General features: G+C 41.0%; 1 protein-coding gene and 1 long non-coding RNA gene across 9 annotated transcripts in view; both read right to left on the bottom strand.

Moving 5' to 3' along the window:
- Window positions 1-1366, bottom strand: part of LOC133387752 (uncharacterized) — a 37158-nt gene extending 35792 nt beyond the window's left edge. The window contains exon 1 of the long non-coding RNA XR_009763546.1: window positions 384-1366. This is a non-coding gene — a long non-coding RNA (uncharacterized LOC133387752). The remainder of the gene's footprint in view (window positions 1-383) is intronic.
- Window positions 1367-5100: 3734 nt separating this feature from the next.
- OMA1 (OMA1 zinc metallopeptidase) overlaps window positions 5101-13214 on the bottom strand; it is a 40689-nt gene continuing 32575 nt past the window's right edge. For all 8 annotated transcript variants that reach the window (XM_061633194.1, XM_061633192.1, XM_061633190.1 and 5 more), the window contains one exon: window positions 5101-5417. In XM_061633194.1, coding sequence (XP_061489178.1) covers window positions 5196-5417 — 222 coding nt within the window. In that variant the 3' untranslated portion in view covers window positions 5101-5195. The remainder of the gene's footprint in view (window positions 5418-13214) is intronic.

The raw sequence follows: 13214 nt of genomic DNA on the forward strand, positions 1-13214 counted from the left end.
TAAGGCTTCATTGGCTTATGCAAGCATCCTTGAGCATGCCTAGAAAGTCTCTGTATATTGTATAGATTTAGAATTTGAAAGTTGTCAAAAGCCAGGCTCTTCTACAATTCTCGCTATAGCATCTTTGGCCCCTAATTTCTCATTCTTTTTGTGCAACTCCACAAAATTCTGCGCACCCAGATCATCTTCAGGAATTTCACAGTTGACAAAAGATTATCTGAAAGGTTCCTAGAAATATAGAAGCCATCAAAAAGATACTATATCCCAAACAATACATCCCCAAGAAGCCCTCTGTTTGAACATGGGAGTCTTAATGCCAGAAGCCAAGTCTCACTTTTAAAACCATTTAAAAGCCCCAAAGGAAGATGTTCATGACCACTTACCAAAGCCAAACTAGAAACTAAAGCTGCTTCAACGCATCAGTTAAAAGAGTCTAGCCAAGACAGTCAAACTGCCATGTCATGGTTAACAAATCTTTCTGCTATGACTTCAGTACATTACTCCTTCTTCATTTATTTCATGCACGTAGGGAATAAATCTGAGGGCAAGATATTCCAGGCAGGAATAAAGAGCTTTTGATTCTCTGGAGCCTAAATATCCAATATAGATCAATGTTGCTAGAGGGAAAAAGAGAAATTTAATTACCTCAAGCTTTAAACTGAATGCAGAAGACAGTGAGAGGGGAAGTGTTTGAGCAAGGCTAAAGGCCACCTAAGTGCTACATTGTTCGCTGCAACTATCTGATAATGGGGTAAACAGGCTACAATGCAACATGAGTAGGAAAGAATTATTTGGAGGGGGGGACTCGCAGAAGGACCATACTGGAAGTCAGAAAGCTGAATGGAATCTGACAAGAGATGTCCCAGAAATTAAGTAATCAAGGGCACAAATACTATGTGACCAACTTTCATTTGATATTTGGGATGGAAATCATGACTTTCTGTGGGCTTCTGTGGCTGCCTCTTGACATTTTAAAAACACAAGGCTAAAAGATACACCAGGCTGCCTCCTGAAATGGATGCCTGTTGGAGATCTTTCAGGTTTGTCAAGCACACAGCACATTTAACAATTGCCAGTTGCTCTTGCTGCTATCATATGGTGCTTGAATCTTTGCTTCTCATTGTGTCCTCACCTTGCAGAAAACTGGTGTTTCTCATGGGATTGTAGAGGGAAAGTGATACATATGGCTGTTTTGGGAAAACAGGACACAGATAAAATCCTCACTCTGTGTAAGTCACTATGCTGTTTGGATCCAAACCTTTATCTATACTTGAGCCTTTCCTCATCTTACATGAGCTCCCCCCACTCCTGTGCTCTTGCTCCCTACACATTCCCATTATAACCTACAGCTGATTGCGTGATCAGCTGTAGCGTGGGGAGCTCCAGCCACCGTGCTCCAGCTGACAGCGATCAGCGGTAGTCCGCGATCAGCGGTGACACAGATCAGCTGGAGCATGTGATTAGCTGTAGTGCGGGGAGCCCACACACTCCAGCTGATCCCTGTCAGCTGTGGCATGTAATCAGCTGGAGCACAGGGAGCTCACATGCTCCCGCTGGTAACTGTCAGCTGGAGCATGGTGGCTGGAGCTCCCCACACTACAGCTGATCACCCCGCTGGCACCGCCATATTAGCAGAACACCAACAAGTGGGACGCCAACAAGCAGGGCCCTACTGTGTCAGATTGTTGGCAAAGACTGGTAAATTACAGCACATTATTCTGGCACTGTTCATGGGTTACCTGTTTTCAAAGCTCCCTTGCTAAGGTTCTGGTTCTTACCTTTAAAACTGTAAATAGTTTGGGGCCCAGGCACCTTAAGGATTGCCTCCTCTTCTGTAAGTACCTCCCCACACAATTATTTTCAACAACTGAGTTTCTGATCCTTATGTCCCCCACTAAATGAGGTTTGGCAGGTCCCACAGTAGGAACAGGGCATTCTTGGTAGTGCCACCAACTCACTGGGATGTTGAGTGCCTTTAAAAAACAAGTAAAAATGTTGCCCTTTTAGGAAAGCCTTTGGGTTCAGTTGCCTTTTGTGCTTGACAGCCATTTACTTGTAACATGAAGTCTGCCCTCAGTGATATATAAGTTGTACAATCTGGGGGAAGGGGAAACTATCACAGTGTATCCTATTTACTTTGTGTGACAGTGTCCAAGTAACATTTCTGAGCTTTACTGCTTAAAAACAAACACCGCCTGTCACTACCCATAAAAATAATAAAGTGACAGGAAATTGTAAAGGTGAGCTTTTATCCGTTGCCAGTGGTTTGCATACTGATCTATAAATAGCTTGGGAATTATATGCACAGAATCAGATCTAGCAATCAGAAGCAGAGCTAACCTTGAAAATACCTCCTCCAAATAAAGATAAGATAGGCACTATTCAGTAGGTTCACGTTCTTCAACTGAAGTCAGACAAACTGCAACTTAAAAACTTGTTAGTTCACTCTGTCCACAGTCAATACCGGATGCCTTCTTTCAGTGAAATCAAAACAAAGAGGCAGTTTAAAAGTGAAAATATGGGGCTGGTCTGTTTCACAAGACAAGATAGTTCTGCCCTTAAACAAGGGGATTGCTTCAGTTTCCATCTCTATTTTATGCCTAACAAAATGCTGCAGTCTTTTTGGTTCTGTGATTAGAGGCATCATGAATTATCATTTTGATTATTTTAAATTTTATTTCCTAGATTAGTATATGAAAGATCCATAGCTGCCAGTTCTGAATTTTACTTTTGAGCTCTAGACTTAGAAAACTGGAAGGTTTGCATTAATTAAAAGAATTAACTCTTTCAGTTTGTTTCTTGAGTATGGGTTGAACCCAACGTAACAAGCTTGCAATCCTGTGTTTACTCAGAAGTCAGGGCTATTGAATTCTGTAGGGCTTACTTCCAGGACTGTGGATTTAGTTCTGTTCATTGATTTCAGCAGACAGAACTAAGGATGCAATCCTAGTCCAGTGTACACTGAATTCAACAGGACTTACACATCTGAGTAGACATAATTAGGATTCTGCTGTTACTTAAGTCCATTGATTTCAATGGGTCTATGAAACTGAGGTTATCATACTTTGGACACATAACGAGAAGACATGATTCACTAGAAAAGACAATCATGCTGGGAAAAACAGAAGGGAGTAGAAAAAGAAGGCGGCTAAACGAGAGATGGATTGAAGTCACAGACTTGAACTTACAAGTTCTGAACAGGCTGTTTCATGACAGATGCTATTGGAGGTCACTGATTCATAGGGTCGCCTATTGTTGTAATTGACTTGAAGGCACATAACAACAAACTGTATGACTTAGTTGTGTGCGTACATGTGTGTACTTTCAAGTATTCATCATTTCTTGGTTTACTTCATGTAGGAGATGATAGAATTTGAGTTAAGTGAGGAGTCAAGACTAACGTGTGGAAGACTCCTAGCTTGGCAAAGAAACTGAAGATCTTTTGTATTCCGCAACTTTTGAAAATATTTTTCCAATATCAAGTTCTTGTCTAATAATCCAGCCACGCACAGTAGCAATGTTATCATTGCTTAAAATTAGTGTCTTTGAATCTTGGGAATTTTGTAGCAGTGTAATTAGTTATAGTAACATTATCTTTGAAACACTACTTTAAAAAAGTATTTCAATCATTCTTAAAGAGTGAATATTGTGCAAGAAGGGTTTTTCCCCCCACTGGGCTCCTACTGGGAGGAAGGGAGAGAGATAAATCAAATAAATATTTCCCCAGGTTGTGATATCTTTAGTAAGGATACACAATATTAGCAGTCTGCACTCAATAGAAAGGTCAGGACAGAATGAAGTATGCCAGCGTTTAGGAAACAGCATAATGCCCTCTGGCAACCAAGACAGACTCGGGCTGCAGACATATTCATTCAGAAGAACATGTACATGTGGTAAAAATCAGAAACTCTACAAGGGCAACAAGGGGCAACGGAATATTAGGCTCCAGTAAGAGACACTGATAAACTAATACCTTAAAGCATGTACTTTAGACTCCAGAGCAACATCACTGTATATGGACTATGTGGTTTGAGTGGCACAGCCCATGCCTTGCTGCTTTTTAAATGGCTAGTGGGCACCTCACAGCACATCATCCAACTCCAGCAAGTTTCCTTGAGCATCAATCACTGGGTTTTCAAGCACTGATCTAGCCAGAACACAGTCTACTGTAACTAATTTAACCTTTCAAGTGGTATCTTATTTACTTAAGAGACACTGGCAAACAATTTATCACACTCCTTAGTGCTATATGTCAGATGTTATCCAGCAAAATTTCGCCTTGAGCCATACAAATATTGTTACATTGAAAGGTTAACTGCACAGTCCTTTGGGATTGTTTTAAAGTGAAGTGTTAATTCAATCTGTCTTTTAAGAAGTACAAAGAAGTGAATCCCAAGAGCAGGTCAAGCTATTAGGTGACATTCTGATTAGCCTATTGGTCACTTTATTGCATCTTGCTTCTTGTAAAAGGCAGTGAATTATCATTATTTTCTAAATAAAGTTGAACAGAGCTAACTGAACTTATAGCAGACTCAAACTGATAACACAGGTAAGGGAGACTATTTCATTCTCTGCAAAGAAGAGACGGATCTACATCCAGCATGAGCCTAGGAATACAACTGAAAACCACACTGCAAGAACTGCCCATATATAGAAAATTAAACAGAAGCAATGTTTTAATCTCTCTCTCTCCCCCCCTCCCCTCTCCCTCTCTCCCTCCCCCCCCCCTCTCTCTCTCACACACACACCCAATAATACTTAACTGGAAGTCCCTCTGGAAACAAAGGCAGAGATTATAACATGATTGGGAAAAGACACATTTGTTGCTGGATCAATTCTGACAATCAGACCATCATGTCTGCATACAAGAGGATTTGCTGTCACAGCCTGTCTATACATGCAGTGTGTATGAGGCATCGCCGAACATCCCATGCAGACAACAGTTTGCTTTTCTCTTCCAGGAAGGCAACTGTTCCTCATATGCAGGTGTGTTTCCCATTGTGTATATGAAGCATTCTTCTGCAAGTCCATTCAGGAGTTGAGTTCCGGATGGGCATCATTGACACAAGATTGTGGTCATGGTTAATAGCCATCTATCAGTTCAGCCATTTCAAAATTCCTAAATAGGTTTCAGAAAATCATAGCACCATGTAATGGACATTTGAGTAAAATTAATTCAAGGGGTATTTCTGCCTTCACCTGGACAGTTCTTTTTCAACTACAGTGTGTACAGGCATCTTCTCCTTTTTAATGAAAGGAAGATTCACCTTTGCTTTGTGAATACCATTATGAGTGACATTTGGTCCTTCATCATCTTTGGACGCTTGTAGAAAATGCTGCACGCTCAGTTTGAAAATAAGGCGTGGATCCTTTCCAGGCAAAGCTGGGCAATTGCAATGCTCCCTAATTTTAATTGCCTGTAACAAAAAGAAAGAAAGAGTTGTTATATGGGGGATTGGGCAGACAAAACAATCTTCCAAAACTGAATACATTTCTTCCCAGGAGTATTGCAATACAAATGTTTAATGAAATAAAGTATTTTAATGAGAAGTCAGGGCTTGTGAACTTTGGAGCTCACTGGATCATTTTGGCTACATAAAATTTAATACTGGATCCTAAAACATGCTGCCTCTGTTAGATTTTGGGGGAGCTCTCCTTCCTGCCCACCCACCCAATTCAGCAGGATCCCTAACCCTCAGGGGAGGTTTTCTGGAGAGCTAGGGTGCTTCTGGGGAAAAGAGGGAGCAGCAAGGTCAACTAACATCTCCTTATTCCACACAGAAACAGAGGCCTTGTAGGAATAGAATTAAGTCATTAATATAATTATCACATTATGGACTGAAAACACTTTTCTTAACTAGAATACCTGTCCAATGCTAGGTAAGTGTCAAAAATGTAGATAGCTTTAATAATTCATATTTATCTAATTTAAGAAATATAAAATGTGCACATACATATATAGTAGAATATTGTAAGGTGTGTGACAAGCCCCTGTCACTCAATATGAACAAGCCCCAGCCCTGTTCCTGGGCACAGAGTTCAAGTAATTATTTTTCTTACACATCAAATCATATTGAAAAACATATTGAAAGTATATTTTTAAAAGAAAAATGAAAAGAAGTTGATTCTATGAAATTCGAGATGGTCATGAAACCCATACCACAAAATTTCATTTTGTTCTAAGTAGAATTCACATGATGGATAGATTGGACATATTCAAAGTGGCATGCTGTGAGCCAAGTACATCTGTGTAGAGTTCAAAATAAGTTCATGGAGCAATACTTTTCATCATGTGCTCAAGCATCAAACCATATTTGTATCACTGCAATGTTACTCAAAATAGATTCAGTAATGGTGGTGCAAAAGTGGTTTGAATGAAAACACGCTAATTTATTTTAAACATTATTTTACCCATTTTCAGCCATTTCAGGGTAGGTTACAACTAAAACAGTTTAAAATTCATAATTCAATTACTAAAAACAAGGCAACTAAAAACCATTAACATTGGCATCAGATTCGACTGAAAGCCTAAGCGAATAACCAGATTTTCAGCTGGCATCGAAGTAGGCACCAGCTATATTACAGAGAAGAGGAAATTCCAAAACTGGGGTGCCTATATCAAATAGATGCCATGAAGATCAACTCACACCACCGTCTCATTAGGCCACTTCATGGTCAGTTGGCTCATACACAGCTTCCACTGGCATTTCACAGAAACCCTTACTATAGGTTTAGGCATTACCTATTTATGAAAGCAAATCATGCTTTTAATTAAAAATGCCACAACTTTATCTCCAGCTAGCTTGGCTGGTGGGTCAAAGCAATTTTTTTTTAGTTTAAATTTGAATTCTTTTCATGTGTTTTTCCACCTGATACAGAAAAAAGCTTCTTTCACACAGCGGGGGGGGGAGGGGGCAGGAGAAACAACCCTTACAACCTAAATTCAAAGAATTTTGAAGCCGCATTTCTCCAAAACAAATGTACAAAAATAATACTATTTCCTAGAACTAGGCTAGAAACAAGCCATTTCCAGCTTCTGGAACAAATTCCAGCCAAACATCAAAAAAAAATTCATCTGCACAATGCAATTGCAGATACAAAATATATGACTCATCACTGAAGCCACTCTGAGTTAAGGTCCTCACACACCCCTCTGATGCAATTTATTTATTTTTATTATGCTTCCATTTTTTTTTCCTGCTACCAGTACATTTTTTTATTTTGTAGATGGTCATTTCAATATTGGTTCAAAGAAATTCACAGCCATTTCCACTTCAGTAACCAATCAATTCCTTAGCAGATATTTATGACAGTTTTCTCCTGTTCTCCTTGCTAAACATAAGCCACTGCAAGACTGCATTAACGTCAAACAGCATTATTCAAGCCAAGTAGAAATATAAAGATTTAGGTTGTATCTTGAAAAGGGCAATGTAATCTGCTTTTAAACTAATTTAGCATTTTTAAATCTCCAGGCTTTAAATAAAAACCTATATAGTGCCTATCTTTCCTTTCTCTTCTGTGACTTATCTAAAATACTGGTGCATAAAAAAAAGAAAAAACTCAAGAGCCATAAGACAATTCAAATGAAAACATTCTTACCCTGTGAGGGTTTTTTGCTTTTTTATTCCGTATCAAGCAGTTTGAGGGGTCAAAGGTAGCTGATTAAACACATGCCACCCTGATTTGTATGCCATTAAACACAAGATGAAGACTACAAGCATAGCAGAGGGAGGGGTTGTGCGCAGCATGGCCAGTCAAAGTGATCTTCGCAGCAATTTCCCCCGTTATGGAAGTTACTCTCACTTAAGAGTGCCCTCCTTCTCCAGTTTATTGCTGTTTTATTTGACCAGTAATAGTCTTTCACCTGGTTCTAAAACACAACTTCCAAAAGGTGCCTACCTGGTTAATTGCCCAACTTTTTTTCTGATACCAAATATAAACCACTTCTCTAGTAGTTAAGAAGTTCTGACAAGTGTAGCATTTGAACAGGAGGTTTGTACAACACTGACAACAGAATTTAGGCATATGGTATCTATCCAGGCACTGACCAGACCCAGATGTGCCTTTAGACCATACCCTGGGACAAAATGTGTTTGGTTTTTGAATGTAATTCTTTAGTGAGATACACCAGCCAGGGGAGCTCAGAGTTAGGGTTTATTCATGCAGCTTGATTTACTACTATGTGATGGTGAACTTTTCCTCTAACTCATGTAAAATGACATCTTTTCTCCTCAGGCAAAGGTGGATGTTATTTACAAAATATAACTGGATGAGTTATGCACGGCAATATATTTAGGATTCATGGGAAATCATCTGAGTATTTGCTCTATCATATGTCATATTCACAGAGAGAAAGCACCTGAGGGAAGGAAACCCACAAAACCCTGCGCAAAATGTGAATTTTGTCCTCAAAGTAATATACTCTGCCAGATTTTTTTTAAAAAAAGAAAAAACTGCATAAACAGAAGGTGCTTTAAAATTCTGCAGACTGAGATAGTTGAGATATTTTAGAAGTAGAAATAAAAGTGACCTCATTCTCTTCTAGCATGCTTCCTGAAGATATTCTCACAAATGCATTATTATATTTGTTTTATTGTTTTTTATTTTATTTTATCTATTTGTTAGTAGACAGAAGTACAAATGTTCCCTCCCCCCCGTTCTGAAAAATGTTAGGTTTTCTAGCCTTATGTAGCTTCAAGGCTAATTCAACCATACCAGCTAGTAAAATATTTACCTTGTGTTTCTCTGTGTCGCAAGCAACATGAAATCTAGACTGAAAATGAGTCACGTTTGTATAGAGCTAGCAGCTTCTCCATATATCTAAAACCTGAAGAATACTTTATAGCCAATGCTGTGCTTCAGAACACTGGACAATTATACTGTTTTGTTTTGTTTTAAGATTACTTTTAAATACTACTTTTAGTCAAACAGGAATAGTCTATTTACATTGCTGGCCCCAAAAAGTACATGAGAAGTGCCTTTGCATTTAATGTGCAGGTTTCTTTCAAAAGCAAATAGCATTGGGCTGTGTGTGGGGGGGGGACTGATAATTTCAAGGATCACACAGATATATAGAAGGCATTTAACCCTTGCCTCCCATGCTGTGGTCCAGAGCAAGGATAACCACAACTGAGGGAGGGTGCGTGGGTGGGTAAGTCAACAATACCAAGTGCATCTCTACACCCCAGGGTGGCTTCCAGAGATTGAGCATGGGTACGGAGAGAGAAAGTCTTCTCCTGCAGGCTGCATCCCCAGGAGAAGCTAGCTTGTGCTGCCCATTAGCTCCTGGGATCCCAGGGTGGCCTGAGATATGGCACATAAACACAGGCGAGAGCCAGCAGAGAGCCCCCCAATACACACACACACAGCTTGCTGAGAGGTGGCGATCTGGTCCTTCATACCACTCAGCTTCATTGGATGACCCTGGGTTCTAGTATTATGAAAGAGAAAAAACTTCTCTATACACTTTCCCCCAAATCGTGCATAATTTTAAAACCACTATCATATACCCCCCCCATCTATTTTCCTAAACTAAAAAGCCCCAAGGTGGAAATCTTTCCTGGTACAGGGATTGTTCCAGTCCCCTGACCATTTGGGCTATATTTTTCTGCCCCAACAATTAACATTTGTGCTCTGAACATCCTGTCCAATAGCATGTGATATTGTGTAGCATGACCCTCATAACTTGCAGAGATATTGAAGAACTATTTTGTTTGTTTTGAACCTGCTATATGTTGAATTACCCACTGGGTAATTTCTTGTTCCATGACAACTACATAGACCCTATTCAGTCACAGCTCCCTCCTATTTGTGTCTTTCAGTTTCTTATATGCAAGGCATTTCATAACACTGATCTTTTTTATTGTATTTCTATACAGCTTCTCCAGTGTTATTATAGCCTTTTCAAGGTGGGATGGTAAGAATTGCATAAAGGTGAGATCATGGCAGTGATTTAATTCAAACATTAGAGTACCTTCTGCATTACTTTACACATACAATTTCCCCAGCCATTTTGGTGCCTAATATGTACATACTAAAGAGACTTCTGTAGCTATTCAAGGTCTACTTGGCTTTAAGTCTCTTTACATTTGGTATAACCTGCAAATTCTTTACCTTTTAATTTACATCCTTTGTTGTTAAGGATCTTGAGAACTCTCATCTTCAGATTCACACTATTTGTATTGTTCGTACACATACTTCTGCTCACTGATTTATCATAATGCAAAATAAGTTGCTGAGCAGGATTTTGTTCCATGTGGAATCTGGGGCAGCATTCCTATGTGAGATGTTTGTAATACAGGATTTCCCACCTGGGGCCTACTGGGCTTGGAACACCTGTGTTAAAAAAGGCAGACAAAAGATAAAGATACCATGGTGGGAAAAGCTGCCCTAGTTGAACTTCTTCCAATCCTGGCACTGTCCAAGGAGCCATGCCAGAAAAAGTGTCAGCCTAGAAAAGAACAATTCAGAGGACAGCAACAGGTCCCTTGACACAAGATAGAGAAGCCATAGCCATGTTCCCAGTGGCAGAATAATCAACAAGTAGCTTGGAAATTAGATCAGGCTGTACTGTTTGACAGAACACACAATATTGTTTGTGACACAGAGGATTTAAGGGGAAAGACGTGACTAGACTGAGGCAGGCTCTGTATGTCTTCGTTTCTGCCTCTGTAACAAAACCACAATATGGTTCAGCGCAGAACCTTCTTGACCTTTAATCTGGCTGGACATGCAAAGGGACACAGGAATGCAATTTACCTGAAATGCCTAGAACTATCCTGAAACAAGGGTTAGCAATTACTGGGCAGATCAGTGTTTTGTTATGGGCCAGACAGCAATTTCTTTCCCACTGGTATGATCCCTCCCCCCCCCCCAGAGCACAGTTCTGAGCAATAGGAGCTCTGGCATTTGAGAGAACTCCTAAAAAACAAATGCAAGACCTATCATGTAAATCATGACTAAGGAAAGTTCAGCTGTCTAGTATCTAATGGCACAGCCCCTCAGAATCGGTATATTATATGACCCCCCACCCCAATGCAGATGCCACAACTGGATTAATTAGGCATATAGAAAAAAAGTCCCCACCTCTACTTTGGGATTTGGTAACCAGAAAGTACAATTATCTTTTAAAAGGCCAGCTTGTGAATGAAACCCAAGGGACAAGTTTTCCTAGGCAACTACAATGCTTGCCATAGCAACATTCAGTGGCATGTAAATGACACTTTGTTTTTGAAAATCTTTCCCCAAACATTGAACATTTAATTTAAAATGGAATACAGTAAGTGACATCAAAAGAACAAGAACAGTAAATAACACAGTATTTCCTGGGTTTCAGTATTAACTCCAACAGCTTTCAACTTTCCACTCATCATAATATACTATAATCCATGGTTTGGAGAACCTACATATTACCACTGAGACATACAAAATTGTTTATGATCTTCATACAGAGGGAGGGGTGTGTGTGTATGTGTGTGCGCCTGTCCCCCCTCTCCCTCCCTCCCCCCCACACACAAACACACACACAAATGTGACAGCACCCATGGCCTAAACAGTATCCTAGGTTCAGGGATGGGATCCATTAACTTGACAGAATGCTTTTAAAGCAGCACCAGCTAACAGGCAGTATCAATTTTCAAGTTCATTCTCTGTCCGCTATCAACTGCTTTTACCAGACCAATTTTCCCCTCTCCCAAAATATTGATATTAATATTGATATCTTCTTTCAAAGGTATTTTGAAAGGAAATTTTAATAAATGAAAGAAAATAGCAATATTTTGAAATAAAATATTGATAAAGGAAAGCAGTTTCACTGCCTCCACCTCCTTTGCTGTGACTGAGTGTCAGGCCCAGGATGCGACTCAGGAACCAGACCAGAGGTTGTAGTTAATTCGTGTTTTATTAGAGTAATGTCCAACAAAGACTGCGCTTTCTCGTGAAGCAATACAGGGATACAGGTCCTGCGACATTGGGAGAAAGTTGACAGAGCAAGGGGCTGCTTCCCGCCTGTTCTTTAAGAAGGGGCTAAACGGGCGCGCAACCTTTCGCTCCTCCTTAACTCCCCCTCAGGTACTGCCCGCCTTCCCCCCCTTCTCTCCTGTCTTTTCAGTTGTCTGCGTGTGCGCGGTGAGGGGGGAAGCATCACCCCCTCCTCTTCTGAAGTGTCCGATTCCCCTATGGGTGATAAAGGAGGAGCTGAGGGTAAACCATCTCTCCGCCTTTCTGCTGTGATCAGCCCTCCCTCTTGCTCTGAGCTGCGGAGAAGGGAGGGCCTGGGAATGTCTGGGGGGGATTCTAAAACTTCAAGGCTCTCAGGCTCCCCGTTGCTAGGCGACCCTATCTCTGGCATGTCCTCTGTTTCGGCTTCGCTCCACAGAGGGTAAGTTCCTCCCTCCTCCCTCTGCCAGCCATTTGAATCCTCTTCTGACAACCCCCCAGGAGCCCAGCTCATCCTCCCGACACCATCCCCCTTCTCAAGCTGTGCCCCCCTCCCCCTGTCTGGCTTGGGGTGGTGAGGAAAACGTTGATGGAAAAGTTTTCCTAACTCTGGAGCATGCACATCATCTGCATTTTCCCATGATCTGTCAGCCACTCCATAGCCCTTCCACTGAATCAAATACTGCAGCTTGTGGCGTCTGATCCTGGAATCCAAGATTTCCTCAACTTCAAACTCAAGCTGCTCATTTATCAGGAGTGGGGACCCAGGAGGCTCCTCCGGCCGCAACTCACTGGGAGGAGCAGCTTTCGTCAAGAGGGATCAATGAAACACAGGATGTATTTTAAACGTGTCAGGTAGCTTCAGCCGGTACGCCACGGGATTAATTTGAGTTTCTATTTCAAAAGGACCCACCCTTTTGTCTTGTCATTTTCTACATTTGCCCGGCATCTGGAGGAAACGGGTGGACAGCCATACCTGGTCTCCTGGTTGAAGGGGGGGGCCCTCCTTCCTGTGCAGGTCAGCAACTCGCTTGTACTCTGTTTTGGCTTCGTTTAACTGCTGTTTCAGTGTTTGTTGCGCCGCTTGCAATTCCTTAAGGAAGTCCTCAGCTGCCGGTATCAGCATTCCTTCTGAGCTGCTTGGAAAGACTTTAGGATGGAATCCATAATTCGCAAAGAATGGGGTTTGTTGAGTGCTGGAGTGTAGAGAATTGTTGTAGGCGAACTCTGCAAAATGCAAATATGATACCCAGTCAGTCTGTTGATAGGACACATAA

This window comes from Rhineura floridana, chromosome 6, assembly GCF_030035675.1.
Source record: "Rhineura floridana isolate rRhiFlo1 chromosome 6, rRhiFlo1.hap2, whole genome shotgun sequence".
NCBI lineage: Eukaryota > Metazoa > Chordata > Lepidosauria > Squamata > Rhineuridae > Rhineura > Rhineura floridana.